The 21,151-nt window shown below is 48.7% G+C and overlaps 3 protein-coding genes across 4 annotated transcripts; 2 read left to right on the top strand and 1 right to left on the bottom strand.

Annotated features, from left to right (window-relative positions):
• Positions 1–1,049: 1,049 nt before the first annotated feature.
• On the top strand, positions 1,050–3,779 carry LOC108079939 (nose resistant to fluoxetine protein 6). The gene is made up of 4 exons (XM_017174483.3): positions 1,050–1,336; positions 1,637–2,366; positions 2,418–3,363; positions 3,438–3,779. The coding sequence occupies exons 1-4, from the start codon at positions 1,135–1,137 to the stop codon at positions 3,588–3,590; spliced, it is 2,031 nt and encodes a 676-aa protein (XP_017029972.1). The 5' UTR covers positions 1,050–1,134; the 3' UTR covers positions 3,591–3,779.
• A 125-nt stretch (positions 3,780–3,904) lies between these two features.
• Positions 3,905–16,642, bottom strand: beta-Spec (spectrin beta chain). 2 transcript variants are annotated; one of them, XM_017174470.3, is made up of 8 exons: positions 16,258–16,642; positions 6,354–12,627; positions 6,099–6,295; positions 5,852–6,020; positions 5,561–5,611; positions 5,300–5,406; positions 4,649–4,815; positions 3,905–4,578 (listed from the first exon to the last, which is right to left on the bottom strand). In XM_017174470.3, exons 2-8 carry the CDS (start codon positions 12,400–12,402, stop codon positions 4,392–4,394), a joined length of 6,927 nt encoding a protein of 2,308 aa, XP_017029959.1. In that variant the 5' UTR covers positions 12,403–12,627; positions 16,258–16,642; the 3' UTR covers positions 3,905–4,391. The 2 variants fall into 2 exon arrangements, with proteins under 2 accessions (XP_017029959.1, XP_017029961.1); XM_017174472.3 differs by lacking the exon at positions 5,561–5,611 and having other exon boundaries at positions 16,258–16,641.
• A 377-nt stretch (positions 16,643–17,019) lies between these two features.
• On the top strand, positions 17,020–20,993 carry IntS2 (integrator complex subunit 2). Its single transcript, XM_017174482.3, has 3 exons — positions 17,020–18,180; positions 18,284–19,932; positions 20,004–20,993. The coding sequence occupies exons 1-3, from the start codon at positions 17,362–17,364 to the stop codon at positions 20,860–20,862; spliced, it is 3,327 nt and encodes a 1,108-aa protein (XP_017029971.1). The 5' UTR covers positions 17,020–17,361; the 3' UTR covers positions 20,863–20,993.
• Positions 20,994–21,151: the final 158 nt, after the last annotated feature.

Raw genomic sequence — 21,151 nt, 5'->3', positions numbered from 1 at the left:
ATTAAAATTTACATTAAATTTTATATTAAAAATATTTAAAAAAGTATAAAAAACAAAGAAACTATGTGTGCCTACATTATGATTATTCCACATAATAATCGTTTTTTAATAGATTTACTTAATATTTCTCTAGCTCAAGTTAGGAATATTTAATGTAGTAAAAAAAAGAAAGAAACTGTGTGTGACTATATTTTATTATGTGGAATAATCGATTTTTAATCGATTAACTTTGATATTTCTTCAGCTAAAGTCAGGAATTGAAACTTAACTCTTTCTTTTATTATTATGTTTTTCTTATTTTTTGCTGTACATTCATAAATTAAATATTGGCTTCGAATATTAAACCGTTCAGACATAAATTTTTTCTATATACACAAAGGTATTTTCCGGGCTTATGTAAACCTGTTGCAGCTCATTTTTTGCTCGCTTTCACAGCCACTTTAGTTTTATGACATCTTTTATTATTTGACATGAAATTGGTTCGAACTTGCTAAAACCTAAAAATATAAACAAAATAAGTTTAAGAATTTAATTAATTTTGTTTTTTTTTTTTTTAGGATAAAATAAAAAGAATAGTATTTGCATACCTTTGAATTGTATATCTTTATGCATCTTATGCTTTATATTGTCTTTGCATCAATGATCATTGCTAAGCTAGAACCCTTTGAGAATTCTAAGCGTCTATGCAGGGGCAAGAGTAAACCTCGAAAATCGGCAATAGTTCATTTTGTAGTTTTTTTAACCAGTTGTTTGGCATACAATCAGTCGGAGACCAAGGTTAAATGTTAGTTACGTATGGTGGCATATACTTTTGGGGGCGTGTCTGTAGAAAATATTATTTTTATATATCTTTTGAAATATTTGTATAGTGTTCCCTTAACATATAATTTATATAGACTTTAGACCTCTCTACCATGAGGTAATTCTCAGTCGAGAAGTCCAAAGAGCTCCGCTTATCACCATAAAACTATAGCTGGGATCTTGGAGAGCGTCACGGATCACCTGTGACTGAGGTTATATGGGTCGTCTAGACGCTGCCTCAGCCTCAGCCATTTTGGCCAGTTGTGCGACGTCTGTCGTGGAGTTGTGAGGTGATCTGCCCAAACCAAGCCAATCCAATCCAGTCCCAAAACCATGCTCATCGCTGTGCTTCTCCTAGTCCAAGTACTGGCCGTTTTGGGCGATGGCCAGACATGTGCCGCATCCAAGTCCCTGCTGATGGACCTACTGGAAGTAGTTCCTCCCAGGGGTAACCACACAGCAATGTCCCAGTGCGAGAAGCAGCTCGAGCAGCTGAGAGATGCCGTGCAGAAAGACCGTATTTGGGCACTAAGAGGTGAGTGGAATATCTTTGTTGATTTTACCAGGAAATCTTCAAAAATCGTAGCCTTTTTTTTTTTTTTTGTAATCTTCAAACCCCTTTGCAACCGAGTTATCTTTTGACATTTAAAAAGTAAAGCGTACATTGTTATTTACTTTATCAGATAATGATTACAATAAGTGTGTTTTTTTATCGATCAAATTGATAAGATTATTGCCATGATATCATAAGTGCATTTCGTCATATTCCGACATGATTCTTGCCCCCACCTTAAGTTTAATAAAAAGAAAGCTAACCTATTTCCCAAAAAACCAGCCCTAGATGCCTCCGGCGAGGGCTTCAACGATTTCATCATTGGCCAGAGCCAGTGGCTGGGCAGCCAGTTCGCCTGTCGCTCCACCAACCAGCTGATCCACCAGAAGCTGATCAGAGAAGATCCGCGTCCAATCATGGATCTATCGCCATTCCCACTCGACTATATGGTGGCCTACATTCAGGCCTATTCGCCGTATCGCGTGATTCCACCACCCATAAGGCCGGAACCGATGCTGCACATCGGACTCTGTGTGCCCCAGACCTGTGGCATAGCTGAGGTGGAGTCACTGATCCGCCGGGCACTGGTCAAGGGCACATCCAGCTTCCAGCGCTGGGAGATGCAACCCCAGCTGGCATACACCAAGCGGCCAAAGCTGAGTCCGGACTTTTATGAGAGCCGAGCAGTGCGAATTCTGGCGGCAGTGGTGAGCATTACCCTGCTGCTGGGAGTGCTGGCCACCAGTGGCCTGCACAGATACTCCCGTTACATGGCCTGCTTCGACCTGGCCAGCAACTGGGAGAGGGCTTGGCAGCCGGTGGATCCCCGTCAGGAGAATAGAGCCATCAATGGGATAAGGGTAATCACAGCATTTGCCTTGATCGGGGTCCATGTAATTTGGTACAAGTATTTCTCCGTGGACCCATCGCTGGAGATGCTCGAGAAGATCGGAACGATGAGCGTGAACCACAACTACTGGCCCAATACAGTGGAGCTCTTCTTTGTGATCAGGTGAGAAGGAAAGATAACCTATTAGTTGGGTTTTATTTTGGTAATTTCTAGTGGCTACTTGACGGTGACCAAATTTCTGCGGGATGAGCAGCTGCAGCGGGACATCGCCGGCGATGGTCTGTGGGGCAATGGACGACGATTCCTACGTCTGGTGATGCATCGCTTCTGGAGACTGGCCCCGATGCAGTTCGTCGTAATGGTGACGGCCGTGGTGGCCGTGGAATACCAACGGCAGGTGTCCGTGATGGAAATATCTGAGCCAACGGATCTCAGGTGCCATCGCCATTGGCTGCGCAATGTGTTCTTTGTCCAGAACCTCTTTCCCCTCAAGGAGTTGTGCGGCTCGTGGACCTGGTCGCTGGCCTGCGAAATGCAACTTCACATCCTGGCATTGGTGCTTCTCTTTGGCCATACACGCCATCCCAGGTCGGTCCTAGGTATCACCTGTATGCTGGCCATTGTGAGCTTGCTCTTTCCCGCGGTCATGACGCATCTGTTTGAGGTGGGCACCACCTTCGAGGACTTCTTCAACACCGGCGAATGGTCATATGTGTGTCCCTTAACCCGTCTACTGGGCTATCTAACCGGGTGTGCCTATGCCTATACGCAAGTCAAGGGCCTGGACACACCCTTCGAGATGATCGTGCCCGGCGGTTGGATCAGGGGCTTCCTCGGCGGTGGACTCTTGTGGTTAATCCAGTTGTTTATATCGGATCAGCTGGCTGTGGGTATCATCCTCATTGGTCTGCTGTCTGTGCTGCGTGTCCTGGTAGCCGCCTTTGCCAGTTACCTTATGGTGTGCTCGGAGAAGGAGGACACGAAGGACACGAACGATGACTTGTATGCGCCCATCCGCTGGCTTCTGACCGTGCTCCAGTCGGAGCATTTGCAGCGGATGAGCCGTTTCACCTTTGCCATTTACCTGCTGAATCCTGTGGTGATCGTGTGGTTCTATCACTCCTTCAGTGCCAGCTTTAATCCAGACACGTCCTTGTTGGTAGGTTTATTTGAAGTTTGGAAGAGTAAGAAAGAGAATGATGCCTAATGCTATTCCACAATTTCTCTTCCAAGATCCTCTTGATCATAGCCGAATCTGTTGTCACCTACATACTGGCTATTGGCGTTACGCTGCTCTTCGAGATGCCCTACAATCGATTGACCAGCCTGGTGATCAAGTCCAGCTCATTGCAGAGGCAAGGAAAGAACCAGGGGAACGAGAGGTAGAAGGATAACTAACAGAAGGAGAACGAGAAGGAGAACGAGAATAAGGAGAGCGAGAACAAGAAGTAGAAGAACGAGAATGATAACGAGAAGAAGGAGAATGATAAGTAGAAGGAGAACAAGAAGGAGAACGAGAACAAGAAGTAGAAGAACGAGAATGATAACGAGAAGAATGATAACGAGAAGGAGGATAACGAGAAGAAGGAGAACGAGAAGGAGAATGATAAGTAGAAGGAGAACAAGAAGGAAAACGAGAACAAGAAGGTGAACAAGCAGAAGGACATGCAGGATCAAACCCCCTCCTGTAGACCACCGTCTTTACTTTAAAGGAATATTTTTCGTTTATTTATCGAATACATTGAAATGCATACACGAGTTGGTTTTTCCTCAAATGTTTTTTGCTTGTTTTTTGTATTTTTTTTTTGTTTGTTTTGTTTTGTTTATCTTTATATTACTTTGTATTTTGTTTAAATAAATAAGATACATACGTTTTAATCATAATAGCAGTATTTATCGTGCAAATTTGATAAGCATAATAATTGTTTACGTTTTGCTCGTTCTCTTGCAAGTTTTTGTCGGTTTTTTTTTTGTTTTGTTTTTCTTTTTTTGTTTCTCATTACGAAATAAGTTTAAATATATGAAAAAAAATATATATATTTGCTTCTTTCCGTCCATCATCTTTCTTCTTGTATAATTTTTGTCGTTTTTAATTTCTTTTCTTTTACTTTGCTGTATTATTTTGTTGTTTTAATTAGCTGCTCTTGCTTAATGGTTGCGTTTAGCGTTTAGCGTTTAGGCTTTAGTTTACTTTTTCTTTAAAGTAAAAAACGATCGGCGCTTTGGTTCGTCCTTTTGTGAGGTGGCAGGCAGAGTCTGGGATCTGCTGGCGGCCACCGCTGCCGAATCGCTTTGGGCTTTCAGGGATGATACCCACTGGGACATCTCGTTGTCGTCATGGGCCTGCAGCAAGAACTCGGCACCATTGGCGAGCCTATAAGTGGAATTAAAAAAAAAAGTTAAGTTATGGACTACAAATAAAATGATTTTCTTTATACACTCACTTTACTCGCAGCACATGCTTCTTCTTGGTGTAATCAGTGGCAACATCGATGGCAGCTCCTTGCAGATCGTAGCTGGGCTCGCCGCGGAAGGTCAATTCGGGATTACTCTTGTAACCCTTCTGATCTTTGAAGAACGAAATGCGTCCGGCACGGGCAGCCATGTAAACCTAGAATGGGAGAGGAAAGCAAACAAGGCGATGAGTAGGAGAAGCAAAAGCTGTCAACAATTAGAACAAAAACGAGAAGCAGCCGGTGAGCAAAACAGCAACTATATAGTGACTTTTGGGACTTCCAGAAGACTATGAAGCTGTCCAAGATAAAAGTGGATCACCTGGCAAAGTAAGAGGTGCTCATGGAGCAGTTCATAAGGAGTGTTACAAAGATTAGGTCAATCAGGAGGAGAGTTTACAGAGAAGAAGCTACTCAAGCTTCAAGCTGAGACAAGGCTCGAATTGGGGGAACTTTGAATTCCATCGCTATCTTTTTCAAGTACACGAAAAATGTCCAAATTTTGACAGTTTACATGTATTACCCACCCTTAAAGAGTCACAAGATGAAAAGGAAACATTCGTTGAGCATTGCAACCATTAAACCTTTAATTTCATCTTAAATTATACCCTTTCCAGATCAATAATCATGTTCAACACTCACCTTATCCCAAGATCGGTTCGAGGCCTTCTTGGTGGTCGAGTCCCATTCGTGCTTCCTGGTCACATAGCCCTCCTGGCCTTCGCCAGCGGCTGGTGTAGCGCCTCGTTCTGTGAATTATGGATTTTCGGTTAGTTTTTTCGAGTTTCCCCATTCCAATTGCAGTTTCAGTTTTTCGGAAATAAATATAAACGCAAACACAAAACGGTATGAATAACTGCATGCTGCTATGGATCTGCGGCTAGCTAAGGTTCGTTTTTGTACCTGTTTGGATCTCGACAACGCGCTCGAATTCGACGGCCGTGTCTTTGGCGGCTTCACCGGGTTTAAGTTGATGGGTTAGTTGGTGTTAATCCATGGCAGGGTGACATTGGTTTCAGTTTTTATTATTTTATTTATTTTAGTTTTTATTTTTTTAGTAAGCATGAGTGAATGACAGAGAACACGTTTAGAGATAAGTATTGAAATGGATCTTGGAGATGGTATATGGATATGGAAATATGTGCAGGAGGGTTGGTTGGACGGACCATGAGAGTTAGGGACATTATTTAATACCTGAATCATCGTGCGATGCTCCAACGTCCACGTCGTCGCGTCGCTCAGCCTCTCGTTTCGCCAATTCCGCCGCCTCTGAAGCGGCCTTGGCCTCCTGCTCCTCCTTGATGCGCTGTCGCTCGGCCTCCTCTGCCAGCTCCTGGCGCCTCTTCATTTCCTTAAGCTCAAACTATAAAAGGATATGAAAATGTGAATATAAAACATGCCCAAGGGAGGGGAGAGGGGGAGAGAAAAGGACGACACGCACTGTTGTCAAACGCTCAAGAGCACTGAAGCGCTCCTCCTGGGCGGCGGCAGACTTTTCAAAGGCCTCGTGCTTCTTAATTAGATTCTCCACCTCATCGATGGTGTGGCCCAGCTCCGAGGAGAGCAGGTAAGGCTCTTGGGCAATAAGCCAGGCCTCGGCCACGGCAGCGTCTCTGGCGAACTGGTAGACCTCCAGAACTGGACAAAAAAGGGGGGGTTAGTAAAGGATATATATATCGTGGGAGCTGCCACTCACTTAGCTGAAGATTCTCCCAGCGCTCCTCCCAGCGTCGGAGCAGGGCATTCCGGCTATTGCTTAGCTGCAGCAGGCGATCCTTGATCTCCGCGGAGGCATAATGATTCCGGGTGAGCAGCTCCTTGCCCAGCGAGATGCATGCCGCAAAGTTATCCTCGCGCGTATCGATCTCAGCCTTCAGGCTCTGATGGTTATTCATCAGCAGCTCCACGCCGGAGACATCACGCGGCTTCTCCGAGGTGTTCATCTGGCGGACAAGGTCCTCCATCCAGATCATCAGGATGCGCACCATATTAAAGAAGCGGAACAGGTCACCCGTGTCGGCCAGCTTCTGTTTGCGCGCATCGCACATCGCCTGCAGATTGTCCCAGGCATGGAGCACCTCCTGTTCCCGATTGGTGATCTCCTTGGCCTTGTCACCGGCATAGGCATCCTGCAGCTTGGCGGATTCCTCCTGGATCTGCTGCACCTGCGAGTACAGGGTGGTGAGGTCCTGCAAGAAGTTGTAATGCTTGCGTTGCAGCGTCGACACGGAGCCAGCGTCGCGTCCCAGCTCATCGGAGACGCCGTGCTGCTTCTCCAGGATGCGTCCGAGGACATCCTTGCAGTCGTGGAAGAATTTGTGCAGCTCCCGTGAAGCGGCGAGCATCTGGGTTCGGGTCTCAATCAGTTCCAACAGATCCTGCCACGACTCGTTCAGATTGTCCTTCCATTCGGCAATGGTGGCGGAGTCCGAGTGTCCGGCCTGGATGAGATTGTCGGCAATGCCGTTCACCTTGGCCACCCGCTCGCCGCCCACGGCCTCCGTGTCGCGTGCGAACTCATTGAAGCGCTCCGACAGCAGCGTCACATGATCAAAGTCCTGGCCCAGCTCCTGTGAACCGGCAACGACCTCGCGATCTGTGATCCATTGCTCCAGGTCGTCCACCTCACGGCTGAGCATGAACAGCTGCAGGGCCTCGTTGAGGCGGGCCCTCCTCTCACCGGCCAGATCCTTGAGTCCGGCATAGAGCTTATCCAGCTGCGATTGCTTGACGGCAACGGCATCTCCGGAGGAGACATCGTCGCCACTGAACTGGCGCGCCACCTCGCCCAGCTGGCGAATGGTGTTGGCATAGTCCTCCACCGATTGCTCCAGATTTTCGTGCTTCTTCATTAGATTCTGGGCACTGATCTCGTCCTTGCCACGATCCTCGACCATCATGTACAGCTCCTGTTCGCTCATCCACGACTCGGCCTCCTGGGCATCAAAGAAGTACTGCTGCACCTTCTCCGACTCCAGCAGATGCTTGCGCCTGTTCTCGATGGCATCCTTGAGCTCCTGCCACTTCTGGGTGAGATCACTGATCAACGCCTCGAATTTCTTGGCATCCTCGTGACCCTCATCGATCAGCTTCCGGCCATTGTTGCAAATGGCATTGATGCGCGGCTCATGGTTATCGATTTCGGTGGCCAGCGATTGGTTCTTCTTCTTGAGGACATGAACATTGAACAGGGAGTTGCCATAGTCGGAACTATTAGCCACTGGGAGCTTCTCATCGATCCAGAGCTTCTCATCCTCGACATCGCGACAGAACTGGAAGGCCTCCTTCTTTTTCTCGAGCGCCTTCTGTCGCTCCAACAGCGGCGCCTTGATCTTCTCGAAACGCTCCAGCACTGCGGTCTTCTTCACCACAATCGGTTCGATCTTCTCCTCCGGCACGGTCTTCTGTAGATATTCGGTCTGCTTGTCGATCTCCTCCACTTGGCGGGCCTTCACCGCCATCTGCGTTTGGATGACTTGCTGCTTCTGCATCAGAATGTTGACCGATGTCAAATCGTTGGCAGTGTCCCCGCTAACGATCTGCTTCTCCAGATCGGTGATGTACGAGTCGATGTCGTCGCAGGTCTGCTGGACGAGCACTTCGCGATTGGCATCGAAGAGCATGGCACCCTTCTCCTTGGTGTGCACCTCCAGATCGTCGAATTGCTTGGCCAGCTCCTTCAGCTTCGGCTCGATCACGTCCTTGAACTCGGGCTTCTCCTTGGACAGCTCCTGGGCGGACTTTTCGGCCTCGAAGAGGCGCTCCTTATTGGCGGCTATCTCCGCCTCGAAGGCCTGGTGGCGCGTCCACTTCGAGTGGATGGTCTTGGCGCTCCTGTACGATTCATCCTGCGACGTGGCATACTTCTCCTGCACCCACTCGGCCAGCTCCTCCAGATCCTGCAGGAACTCGTGCAGCTTCACCTGATTCTTCAGCTTCTCGTGCTGATCCAGCGCCCGCTGTCGGTTGTCGTCGCGTCGTCCAGTAATGTTCTCCGCCCGCTTGCCAATCTTATCGGCATCGAAGTGATCCTTCTCCACCAGGGTGTCGGCCACCTGGAGCAGCGTATTGATCTTGTCGTCGTTGGCCTCCATGGTGGTGAGGAAGGCCTCGTGGCGCTTCAGTTGGTTCTCGGCCTGTTCCAGATTAACCGGCGTATCGTCCTTGCTCAGGAAGTGCTCCTGCTGGCTCAGCAGCACCTCGGTCTGGCGGGCATCGCGATTGAAGAGCTGCTGGTCGAGGCTCTGCGAAAGCAACACCTGCCGGTTCTCCCACATCTGATGCAGCTCCTCCCAGCCATCCTTTAGAGCATTGAGACGCTCGCGCAGGAACATGTACTGCGGATCGTCCGAGGTGCTGCCCTCGGAGGTCAGACGCTCGCCGTACTCCATCATGTTCTTGTAGTCCTCGGTGTAATTGTCGATCTCCTCGCGAATGGACTGGTGCTGGTTGAGCAGCTTCTCGGCCTCCGGCAGGGAGGTGGGCGTATCCTCGGAGGCGACATCCGTCTGTGTCTTGGTTAGCCACGTCTGGAAGTGATCGAGGTCGCGCAGGAAGCGGTGCAGATCGCCCGCCTCCTCCAGTTTCGAGTCGCGCTCCTTGAGCATCTGCGTGAGCTGCTCCCAAATTTTGACGATCTGGGCAATGCGCTCACGGATGATCTGCGCCTCCTCGGGATGCTCATCCTCGATGCTGTTCGCCTCACGCTCCAAGCTCGACAGCTTGGCCTGGATGGCGGCCAAGTCGCGGTCCATGCCGCTGAGGCGACGCTGCAGGGTCATCACACCGGTCAAGTCCATCTCGAGGCTGTCGGTTTCGGTGAGGATGCGCTTCTTGTCCTCGATCCACGAGATCGTTTCGCGGCACTCAATGTAGAAGGTCTGGACGCCGTGGGCGGACTTCAAATCATCCATCTTGGCCTCGGCCTTCTCGCGCAGCGTCGACCACTCCTGATTGAGATGATTCTGACGCTCCAAAATCTCATCCGAGTTGGGATGCTCGACGTGCAGGAGCTGGCGGGCCAATTGATTGACGACCGCCACACGGGAGGCATTGGCGTTCATCTCCTTGTCGAAGCCCTCGAAGCGATGCTTCATAATTTCCACATCCTCGATGTCCTTGCCTGGGGTCATTGTGTCCAGCATCTTGGTCTTCTCCTTGATCCATTGCTCCACACCATCGGCCTCCGACATCAGCTTGTACAGGCTGAGGGCGTCGAGGAGACGCTGCTTGCGCAGCTTGGCCAGCTCGGTTAGCTCCTTGTACCGGTTGTCGATCGCCTCCAGGCGCTTGTCCACATTCGCCTTCTCCGCCTCGTTGAGCTTGAGGCTCTCGGCCTGCTTGTGCAGGGCATCGATCACCTCGGCGTAGTTCTTAAGCTCGTCGGCGACATCCTTGTGTTTCTTTAGCAGTGACTGAACGTTGGCCTCGTCACGGCCCACATCTTCGCTGGAAACGATGCGCAACGTGTCCAGCATCCAGTTATCCACATCATCGGCATCGGCAAAGAGCTGGAAGTACTCGACGGCATTCTCCAGACGCTGGCGACGATACTTGGTGAGATCGAGCAGGTGATCCCACTTGGAGAGAATCTCCTTCAAGCGATCCTTGATGCGATCGGCACCGAAGTGACCCTCGGTGATGAGCTCGGCACCAACCTTGGCCACGTTTTGCAGCTGGGGATCGTGCGATGTGATCTCCGACTCGAGGGCCTTGTGTTTGCTCAGCAGCAGGTTGACGGTGGTCAGGTCGTGACCCACCTCGTCGGTGGAGACAATCTGCTCCTTTTCCTTGATCCAGTTCTCCTCATCGGCGGTATCCCAATAGAATTGCCAAAGCTTGCGGCTCTCCTCCAGTCGGCTGCGGCGCTCAACGGCCAAGCGGACGAGCTCGGCGTAGGCATCCTCCAGCTGTTGGACGCGCGAGACGATGATCTCGGGATCGCAGGGCTTGTACGATTCGGGATCGTCGCTGAGGAACTTCTGTGAGTTCTGTACCACGACCTTGACGCGCTCACCCAGGATATTGATGTCGGCCTCGACGAGGGAATGCTTCTGCAGCAGATCCTCAACGCCCATCAAATGCTTGCCATAGTCGTCAGTCATCAGTAGCTGCTTGATTTCCTCCATGTTGTCCAGAATGTAGAGCATCTCCTGGAAGTTCTGCTGCAGCTGCAGCGAGATCTCCAGACGCATGCGGCGAGCGCGCAGCAACTCGAGCAAGTATGTCCACAGACGCATCACGTTATCCTTACGCAACAGGATGCGCTTCACGTCGTGATAGCGCTCTGACTCCAACTCATCGCAGACGGCCACCACGGCCTGGACACGCTCCTCGTACGCAAAGATATCGGTCTCGATGGCCTCGTGCTTCTTAGCCGCCGCCTCGACGGCAGCCAGATCGAAACCGAAGTTGTCCTGGCTAACCAAACGCTGATTCTCCGACAACCAGGTTTCGCGCATGGATGCCTTGCGGTCGAAACGAGCGGCCAGCTGCTCCAGCTTCTCCTGACGTATCAGCTCCTCGCGCAGGGCCAGCTCACGTTCGTGTTCGGCCTTCTCCAGGCGCTCCCAGGCCTTGTTAATATCGGAAATCATCTTGCCCTCTTTGGGTGTGTACGGTTTCTGGTTATTTGCCCGCATCTTGGACTGCAGCGTGAATAGGAGCACCTCGAGATTGCCCTTCTCCACAAACTTTGGCGGCTTTTCAATGGTGCGATAGTTGGAGAATTGAGCCAACTGCCCTTGGACGCCGGCCAGGGAGTTTTCGAACTCACGTTCACCCAGCGACTGAATGGTTGTCTCGATCCACTTGAGCAGATCGCTGGTGAAGTGCTCGTAGTCGTGGACCATCTTGTCGTTCTCCATGGCAATGCCAACGACCTTGCCAATGCGCTTGCCCTGCACCGTTTCCTGCTTGAGCTTGCTAAAGTAATGGTAGTAGGTGACCACATAGGTAATGATCGATTTCTCGTCGGGATGCTCGACAAAGACATCCTCGGCATCGAGGAGCTTGGCCAGGCCCAGCTTATCCTCGGCAACGTCGAAGGCATTGTTCAGATTGTGGATGGCGTTCGTCTTCGAGAGCTTCTCGAATTGCACCAGATCCGGACGGTGTTTGTGGATGATGGCATTGAAGGCCAGGCCGTCGCGCCACGATGTTGTAAAGTTGCGGACATTGACATTGTGATAGCCGGCGGTCTTCATCTGGCACCACAGCAGCAAAGCATCCTTGGCCGACTTGGTCTCCTTGTTGTCCACCTCTTCAATGGTAATGTCCTGGATCTGGAAGCGCAGGATGATGGTCCAAATCAGGCCCAAATTAAGGGAAGCATTGCCATCGACAATGTCGTGCGATCCAATATTTTCCAAATGGACACGCTGCTCGCGCAGAAACTGCAAGGCCTTGTCCACATTCTCCAAACAATGGATACGCATCTTACCCTTGGTGGGTTTGGGCAATCGCTCACCGGAGAGCACCTCCAGCAGCTTGATCAGATGCTTGCCATCCCGCATATCCACATAGAGATCGGCAATGCGACAGTTGACACGGCACAGATGCGAATTTACCCATTTGGTGAAGGTCTTCTTTTGCACACTCTCACGCTCCTCGGCCAGAGCCTTGATCCTGGAGCGCTCGAACAGTCGGGAGCTGCTGTTACCGCCATCGTACTCGTACTCATCGATGTACTCGTTGCCGGGACCCTGGCTGGGATCCCAGCGAACAATCGAGATGTCCGTCGTCATGGTTGCGCTTCCGCGAGTTCAGTTTCCACAATGGATTCGTTTGAGTTGAATTTGAGTTAAGTTCTTAGCTTAGTTAGTTAGTTTAGGTAGTGGCTAGTGTTCGTTCTCGTTCGTAATTTAAAATCCTCCGGGAGCTCGCCTCTCCTCGCCTCTGTTATTCGTTCGTTCAACCGAAATCCTTTCAAGTCCAAACCGTGTGTCGTCGTTGCCTTCACAAGAGAATCACTGAAATGGGGGAAAAGTCGAGGAGTTGGCGGTGAGAAAAATGCTTAGATAATTGATGATTCATTTTCATTTTCGGCCTCTCTAGTTCTATTTTCTTTTTTTTTTCCCTTATTTTTTTTGGGATGGCGTCACTTGGGGTCATCGCTGCCACAATGTCCGATCGCAATTGTCCGACTTGAACGCGATTACATCACACAACCATCACCGGGTCACATCAGACCAGTGGCCAAAGCCTGCCCCAACCGAAACCATCAAATTGCAGGAAATTCAATTCACAAAAAATATATATGTATATAGAAACGAGGGATTGTGGGGACAGTGTTGTATGTAGAACTGTGTATGTGCAGCGAGTAGCTAATTACCCGAGTAGTTCGCAGAGAACCAGAGAGGTTATCACATTTAAATTGATAGTTAATTGCTAATTAATTGATAAATACTTGTGTGTGGGAAAATTCAAGGCATATATCTATGTGTGTTTGCATATGAAGATCACAGAGATTAGATCAAGTTGTAAATGCATTTATTAATAATATTATTATTTCAAATTCATTATTTGCTTTAAAAATTGATTTAAAAAATGCAAACTTTGAATTCTTTTTTCACAAAAAAAAAAGTTGAAAAGCTTTATCTCATGATGTCATGTTTAACCTAATAAAAAAATGATAAGCGAGTTGAATTGAAGGCTTCACCTTGTCGTACTTATATGTACATATATATATAAAAGCTTTATTCTTATTTATTATAAAAAAGTATTTATTTTTTGTTTTTTTAAGAAAATCATATTATTAAATAATCAATTTGTTTAAAATATATATAAATATAAATGGCAGAGGGTGAAGCTTTCCATATATGTATTATCATTTTCAGATGATTTATTTTTCCAGCTAACCCAAACATTTCACTCGGGTCTGTTTTTTATATTCACTAAATGTCTAGAAATATATATGGATATTCACTTGTCTATTAAATGGCAAGGCCTTGTCACTTTTTAGTGCTATTTTTATGACCTCAACTATGGTGGGTACTCAGCACAGACTGACTGAGCCCAGTTTCCATTTTCATTTGCCAGCTTTTCGCTTTTTATGCGGCTGTTATTTGAATTTTTGTTGTTGTTGTTTTTTACACATTCACACACACACACACACTTTATCGATGTGGCTGTGCAATTATGACCTATTCATACACGAGTGCGGCCCTCGAACATCCCATTTCCATTCCCACTGCCAATTCCTATTCAGAAACTAAATCCGAGTCCGAATCTACATGTTCACACATCGCAGCATTTTGCATTTCCATTTTCACACCTTTTTTCGCTGTGGAAATTGCTCTAAAAAGCTTAAGTGTACTTTGTAAGCGTATATTTGTTTGTTTTGTTTGTCGCTGTGTACTTTCTCCGCGGCGGCTTTCACATTTCGGCTTCCGGCGCGCAATGCTAAGTTTTTATTATAATTTTTCATTTTCATTCTTTCCTCGTTCGGTTTTGTTTTAAATTATATTGAATTTTTTATATTTATTTAACATATTTTCGCTATTTATTTGACATTTTTAAAAATTTGTCACGAGCTTAAAAACGAACCTAGGACAAAAAGGAAAAGGACAAAACAGGAAGATAGCTGTGTGTATAACAGCGAGTCAATCCGTTTTGTGTGCTAATGTCCTTTGACCTTTATTCCCTTTTTTCGCATGAACACAGGTGCCCGCTCTGGGGTCATTCGCTTCTACACCTCCTCCTTTTTTCGCTCCCCTTTTTCTGCTGCTCCCCTTTCTTCTGGCGCTCCCGCTGCCACCCCCACTCATTATCCCCCTATTCTTTCTACACTTCTCCCTCGCCTGTTATTCCTGCAGAATTGAGTAAGCTGCTGATTTCATTTGTACTAATTTTATGAGAACACCAACAGCAACAACAGCACGCATAACGAGAATTGTTAAAACAAACAAAAACAGCAAATCGGCACACACACACGCACTCTCACACAGGCAGTTTCTATCTTTGTATTACGTAATATTTTTATTAAAACGAAGCTTAAAACTCAACAGAGCCAGAGAGAGAGCGCGAGAGACAGAGCGACAGAACCTCAGGGCGGGCACGCACAATTGGAGCGACAGAGCGCGCGTGATTGTGTATCTGAAGAAGGTGGTGGTGCAAACTAGAGAAAGAAAGAGAGCAAGAGCGAGTGGGAGTGAGGGTTGAAACTGCATAAGTCGCTCTCTCAAGCTTTCTCGCTCCTTCTTCTTTGACACTTAATTATGGCATACTTTTCTTTTAATGGGCCGATCCTCTTGTTTTGAGTGAGTTCATCACATACTTTTGAAGAGTGCCCCAGAGAGAGTGATTGAGCGAGAGAGCGGGGCGTGGAGTCGTTTAGTTGTAGTTGTAGTTGTGCAACTGTAACTGTGAGTTCAATTAAACAGGCCAAGAGTTCAACTTGGAAACTTGGAAATGAAACCACCACCAAAAAGCGACTATAATTTGCTAAGGAAAAACCAGTTTTCCATTACCATTTATGTGGTATGAGCCCAGTTAATTTGTTTCGTTTGATTGTTGTTTCTGTGTTGTGTTTACAACACGGTTCGAATGTGTGTGTGAGCTGGTGTGTATGTGTGAGGTTTTTCATAAACAACAACAAACAAGTGCAAGTGCAGGCTAGGAGATATACTGTAGGGTATTTGTATTTTTGTTTTACAAAAGAAACTTCAACTCGTGACCTCTTCAAAAGAAAAAAGGGGGAGTGCCTTAGCGGGGGGGTGGTGTTGGTGTGGTGGTGGTGGCGGTGATGGAGTGGAGTGTTTCCTATTTTTACACAGCCCGAGTTCGTGCGTGTCTGTGTGAGTGTGTTGGTGGGCACGCAACTGTATTTCAGCCAAGTGCATAGGTGTATCTATGAGGAAGCGAAAAAAAAAAAAATGAGCGGACGAATCATAAACACACACGCACACATTCATATATGTATATATCTCCGATTAGGCGATTGCCTCGGTGTATTTTTTGATTTCATTTTTTATCACCAACTGACGCAAATGTTACTTAAGTTCTTGTCCTCCTTCCTCTTGCTGCGGCTTTGCCTACTGGCTTGCGCATTTGTTTTGAAACAACACTCTTATTATTTTTCCGCCGCCTTACGTTCAGTTTAAAGTTAAATTCATAGTTGTTAGGCCGACGGTCGAAACATAAAAATAAAACGAATGCGAGGAACACGCACACACACTTCCAATTCGATTACTGTAATGAGACAACACTCACACATGCACACGCACGCTCTCACCGAAAACCGAATGATGTCATCAACGGCACGGCGGCAGCAGCAGCTACTGCGGGCAGCGGCAAAATAAATGAGCCAGCGGGCAATTTATAATCCATGATATGTTTATGATTTAATGGCGAAAAACACAAAAAAAACACACTTTTCGCATCCCGATCAATTGTCCCACTTCGAATCCGAAAGATACTTTTGCACTTCGCCGCTCGCTCAGCGCTGCTGCTGCTTCTTCTCGCTTTTTTTTCGGTTTTTGCTGCTTGCTCTGCGGAACGGGACTCCTTGGGCGTTGGTCTATTAATCCACACACACTTTTTCCGCCTTTTCGCGGCCTTTTCACATCGTTAGACACTACACGACGGCGACTTGCACTTACCTACTGTTTAATTTTGCAGAATTTGCGCTAATCGAGTCATAAAACGTTGTTAATTTCATAGATTTTTATGTCTAAAAATCTTCGGTCTGGGATGAACTTCACGGCGAGAATGGAAAAAAGTGTGTATTCAAAACATCGGAGAGCGTGCGGCGCTGCCAACGCGTTGCGAACGATTGATGTGGCGAGCGAGATGGCGCTAAAAACGCCGATTGCGCAGTGTGGCAGTGCCGTTTTTCTTGCGCACTGTCTCGTCCCGCCAGATCTGGCTAGAAAAGAGCTGGCATGATCGCCCGGAGAACTCGGAACTCTTCGAATTATATTGAAAGATCTTTAAATATCACTGTTAAAAGCCTATCATTTAATTGTATTTTTAACATTCAGTTTCTCTCGAATATGCCTAAAAATTGTGACTCATATTAACTGGCTTGTTTTGATCTGAACATACTATTTTATCTCAAATTACGAAGTTACACAACATAATTTAATCTGTGGAATCGGATAGCCTATTGAATATACAAGTTTTATTATTCGTTTATTTATTTTGTCTTAAAAATATATATTATTTGGCTTTTTTTATTGTGTTTTTCAGCTCTGCCCATCCCAGCCAGTGCTGCAAAACACACGGGTTTATTTTACAATTTGTATTTCTAGAGCTGCAAAAACATTGATATTTATAATTATGACAAAATTTATACATAAAAATAACTTCTCTTTTAGGTTTGGTTACTTTGCGATGGTTAAATTCGTTCTCGACCAGTGCAACGTTTGAAGTTATGACAATTTATAACAGTTTCCCTTGTTGTATGCAAGTTGAGAATGTGTTTTTATGCATTTTCATCGTTATCCCACACTGGCGGTCGGTGAACATTACTTTTTCTCTGTTTATGGGCCCCGGTGCATTTTCATTTTTCCCGGCTCACCCAAACTCTAGCAGATACCAACGCCGCCACCTGTGTGGCAACCAAAGGCGCGGGCACCCGGGCAGCCAGAATCGAAGAAACAGTGTATCCCCCCGCAGTGACGACGGCGGGCGACAAGCAACAAGTTGGGCAGGAGGAGGCGACGACGACGACGGCGGCCAAGGCGAAGGGGAAGCCCGTCAAGATGCCGGTCAAGATGTACGATGTGACGGCGCGGGTGTTCAGTGCGATGCAGAATCTGGACATAACGCTGCTGGCCAGCTATCCGGAGACGGAGATACGGCCGGTGCTGCCGTCGCTGGTCCGCATGAGCCTGTTGTCGCCGCTGGACAACACGGAGTCGTCGATGGAGTCGCGCAAACAGATCCTTGCCGTGCTCATTGGCATCGAGGTGGTAAACAGCATCGTCTCCTATCTGCAGGTCAACTACCACGAGCTGGAGAACGAGCTAAAGAAGGAGCTGCAGACGCGCCAGAAGGCGGTCTACTTCGAGGGCCAGCAGCAGCACGAGTACGGCCTGCAATCGGGCATTGCCCTGGGCTTCGAGCGTGCAGATGTGGCGCGCAAGGTGCGGGTGGTGCTCTCCGAGATCTTTAATCTGCAGCAGCAGGTCCAGGAGCAGAAGCCGGCAGCCCATTCCGAAATGTTAGACGACGGTATCTATTTGGAGGAAGTGGTTGACATTCTGTGCATTGCCCTGGCCGAGCTGCCATCGCTGCTGAACATCCTGGAGCTAACGGATGCCCTGGTGCATGTGCCCAATGGGCATCGCATCATTTGTGCCTTGGTGGCCAACTTTCCCGACTGCTATCGCGACGTGGTCTCGCATGTGATAGCCAACTGCGATGAGGAGGGCAGCGATGGCAAGCATCGGTTGACTTTGTTGATGGCCCTCAGCGAGATGAACCCGTCGCAGGCGCTGGCCAATCGCTCCATGTGCGTGGAGATGCTCAAGGTGCCGTCGTTTATGCTCAAGCTAACGCTGAAGCATCCGGAGGATCTGGTGAGTGTTTTGGAGCGTCTCAAAAAAAAGGGGCAGCTTCTGATATAGCCGTCTCTTTCGGTTTGAAGCTAACACAGCTCTTGTGCTATCTATCCACCTACAGATTGCCTTTCTCACCGGCCTGCTGCTGGGCAATGACCAGAACCTGCGCTCCTGGTTCGCTGTGTATATCCGCTCCAGCCAAAAGCGAAAGGGCGATGCCCTGAATCTGGTGCGGGTTGAGCTGTTGCAGAAGGTGATACAGACGACGAGCAGGGCGACGGAGCTGCCAGACTTTAATCTACAGGGAGCGGTGCTCTTGCGGCTGTACTGTGCGCTCCGCGGTATTGGCGGTCTCAAGTTCAACGACGACGAGATCAATGCTCTGTCCCAGCTGGTAACCAGTTGCCCGCAGGCGACGCCATCGGGCGTGAGATTTGTGACGCTGGCGCTGTGCATGCTCATTGCCTGCCCCTCGCTGGTGTCGACCATACCGCTGGAAAACAAGGCAGTGGAGTGGCTGCAGTGGTTAATCCGCGAGGATGCCTTCTTTTGCAAACGCTCCGGCACCAGCACCTCGCTGGGCGAGATGCTCCTCCTTCTGGCCATCCATTTCCATAGCAATCAGATAGCCAATATCAGCGAAATGGTCTGCTCCACGCTGGCCATGAAAATCCCGATCCGACCGAACAGCACCAACCGGATCAAGCAACTATTCACGCAGGATCTGTTCACCGAGCAGGTGGTGGCCCTGCATGCGGTCCGTGTGCCGGTGACGCCAAACTTGAATGGCACACTGCCGGGCTATTTGCCGGTCCACTGCATCCATCAGCTGCTCAAGTCGCGGACATTTCTGAAGCACAAGGTGCCCATCAAGTCGTGGATATTCAAGCAGATCTGCAGCTCGGTGCGGCCAGTGCATCCGGTGATGGCCGCCATGGTTGAGGTGTTTGTGAACACGCTAATTATACCGAATCCCACCGGGAAGGTGAACATCGATCACATGCACAGACCCTTCACCGAGGCGGAGATCCTGCATGTCTTTCGCACCTCCCAGCTGACGTTTTTTGCCGAGGAACTGCCACCAATGGCGCCGGAGAGCGAGGAGCTGGCCCAGATCGAGGTGAGTTGTCCGCTCACCGCCCAGCTCCTGATGATCTACTATCTGATGCTGTACGAGGACACGCGCCTGATGAATCTGAGTGCCCTGGGCGGGCGCAAGCAGAAGGAGTACTCCAACAACTTCCTCGGCGGCCTGCCTCTGAAATATTTGCTGCAGAAGGCGCATCACTACCATCACGACTACCTCTCGCTCTTTCACCCGCTGCTGCGTCTCATCATATCCAATTATCCGCATCTCAGCATGGTGGATGATTGGCTGGAGGAGGAGCATAGTCAGGCGCAGGGCGGTAGCATGACAATCGCCACCAGCTCCAAGCGCGAGCTGAAGCCGCACCAGCTGGATCGCGCTCTGGCCGCCATCCAAACGAAACCGCATCTGGCCATTAGGGTGTTCAAGCAGCTGCTCCAACTGCCACCGGAATCTCTGGCCCAGTACGGGCAGCAGCTGGTGCAGCATCTGCCGCTGGTGTTCGCCAAACCGGTGCCGCGCTACATCAAGGATCTGTACAATGATATATGGCTGCGCCTGAACGCCGTCCTGCCCACCACCCTGTGGATCATGTCCCTGCGAGCGATCACCAATGGTTCGGATTCGCTGACCAGGCGGACATTTGCCAACGAGAGCCTGCTGGAGCCCATGGAGGTGCTCAGGTGGGTTTTTTTTCAAGGGGAAACAAAACTTTTGAAATTTCCAAATAAAACTAAACTCTTTTTTTTTACAGCTGTCCACGGCAGGTTTTTTGCTCGCCCTACCTGCTGATGATTCTGCTGCGCATTCTCAAGGGCAGCCTGGCCGCCTCCAAGACCTACCTCAACGTGCACATGCAGCAGAAACAGGTGGTGGACAAGAACGGCCTCGTGCAGACCGATGCCGATCGGGAGGAGCTAAAGACCACGCTGATTGCCTCGCAGGAGAGCGCCGCCGTTCACATCCTTCTCGAGGTGCTGGAGTATATGGCCAGCAAGGCCAATGACCGGGTGTCGCATCTGGAATTGCGCGAAATTCAGGGCATTATCGGTACATATGTCCATCAGGCGTTCATCTCGGAACCCTCGCTGGCCAAGCTGGTGCACTTCCAGACGTATCCCAAGTCGGTAATCCCCATGATTGTGGCCAGTGTGCCGTCGATGCACATCTGCATTGACTTTGTCCACGAATTCCTCAATGTCACCGAAATGGACAAGCAGATCTTTACCATTGAACTGACCTCGCATCTCGTTCTCAATTACTCCATACCCAAGAGTCTGGGGGTCTCCAAGTTCTGCCTGAATGTGATCCAGACGACGTTGTCGCTGCTCACCGCCTCCACCAAGTGCAAGTTCCTGCGGAACGTATTGCCGGCGATGGTGCGTTTCGTTGAGACATTCCCCATCCTGGCCGATGACTGTGTTAACATCCTGATGACCACCGGTCGGAGTCTGCACTCCCAGTCGTCGCTGGGCGTGACCACCATGCAGATGCCGCTCACCGAGAGCGCCAAGCTGTGCTCCTATCGGGATGCCCAGCTTCATATAATCATGATCGAGGATGCGTTTAAGGCGCTGGTCACCGCCGTAATGCAGAAGTCGGAGCTGTATTAGTCTAGCCTCTCCTAATCCCTGTAAGAAACCCGCCCTCCTCCCCAATTCTCCAGCTAAATATAATAGTGTTTTGTACAATTGATAAAAAAAAGAGTAAGATATGACCAAAATAAAAACATTTATTGCTAAAACTCCGCGGTTCCTAAATAAGTAAATTTCTTAAAATTTTCAAGGTTTTTTTTCAAATGTTTGCGGTCATTTTTTCATACCGAGTGAAGTTAGCTGCGCTACAGAGATCCGATATACTTTATCGGCGGTTATCGATTCGAAGCACAGCTGGGCATCGATA

This window comes from Drosophila kikkawai, chromosome X (genome assembly GCF_030179895.1).
Source record: "Drosophila kikkawai strain 14028-0561.14 chromosome X, DkikHiC1v2, whole genome shotgun sequence".
Classification (NCBI taxonomy): domain Eukaryota; kingdom Metazoa; phylum Arthropoda; class Insecta; order Diptera; family Drosophilidae; genus Drosophila; species Drosophila kikkawai.
Note: the sequence above shows the minus strand (reverse complement) of the source record. Positions and strands in the feature narration are given on the sequence as shown.

Excerpts from the sequence above, each read along its gene's own strand:
- LOC108079939 (XM_017174483.3), top strand. The coding sequence starts at position 1,135 with ATGCTCATCGCTGTGCTTCTCCTAGTCCAAGTACTGGCCGTTTTGGGC. Across the intron at positions 2,367-2,417 it reads GAGCTCTTCTTTGTGATCAG|TGGCTACTTGACGGTGACCA; the intron begins GTGAGAAGGAAA and ends GGTAATTTCTAG. Across the intron at positions 3,364-3,437 it reads ATCCAGACACGTCCTTGTTG|ATCCTCTTGATCATAGCCGA; the intron begins GTAGGTTTATTT and ends TTCTCTTCCAAG.
- beta-Spec (XM_017174470.3), bottom strand. The coding sequence starts at position 12,402 with ATGACGACGGACATCTCGATTGTTCGCTGGGATCCCAGCCAGGGTCCC. Across the intron at positions 5,612-5,851 it reads AGCATCGCACGATGATTCAG|CCGCCAAAGACACGGCCGTC; the intron begins GTATTAAATAAT and ends AACCCGGTGAAG. Across the intron at positions 5,407-5,560 it reads CGTTGTCGAGATCCAAACAG|AACGAGGCGCTACACCAGCC; the intron begins GTACAAAAACGA and ends CATAATTCACAG.
- IntS2 (XM_017174482.3), top strand. The coding sequence starts at position 17,362 with ATGCCGGTCAAGATGTACGATGTGACGGCGCGGGTGTTCAGTGCGATG. Across the intron at positions 18,181-18,283 it reads TGAAGCATCCGGAGGATCTG|ATTGCCTTTCTCACCGGCCT; the intron begins GTGAGTGTTTTG and ends ATCCACCTACAG. Across the intron at positions 19,933-20,003 it reads GAGCCCATGGAGGTGCTCAG|CTGTCCACGGCAGGTTTTTT; the intron begins GTGGGTTTTTTT and ends TTTTTTTTACAG.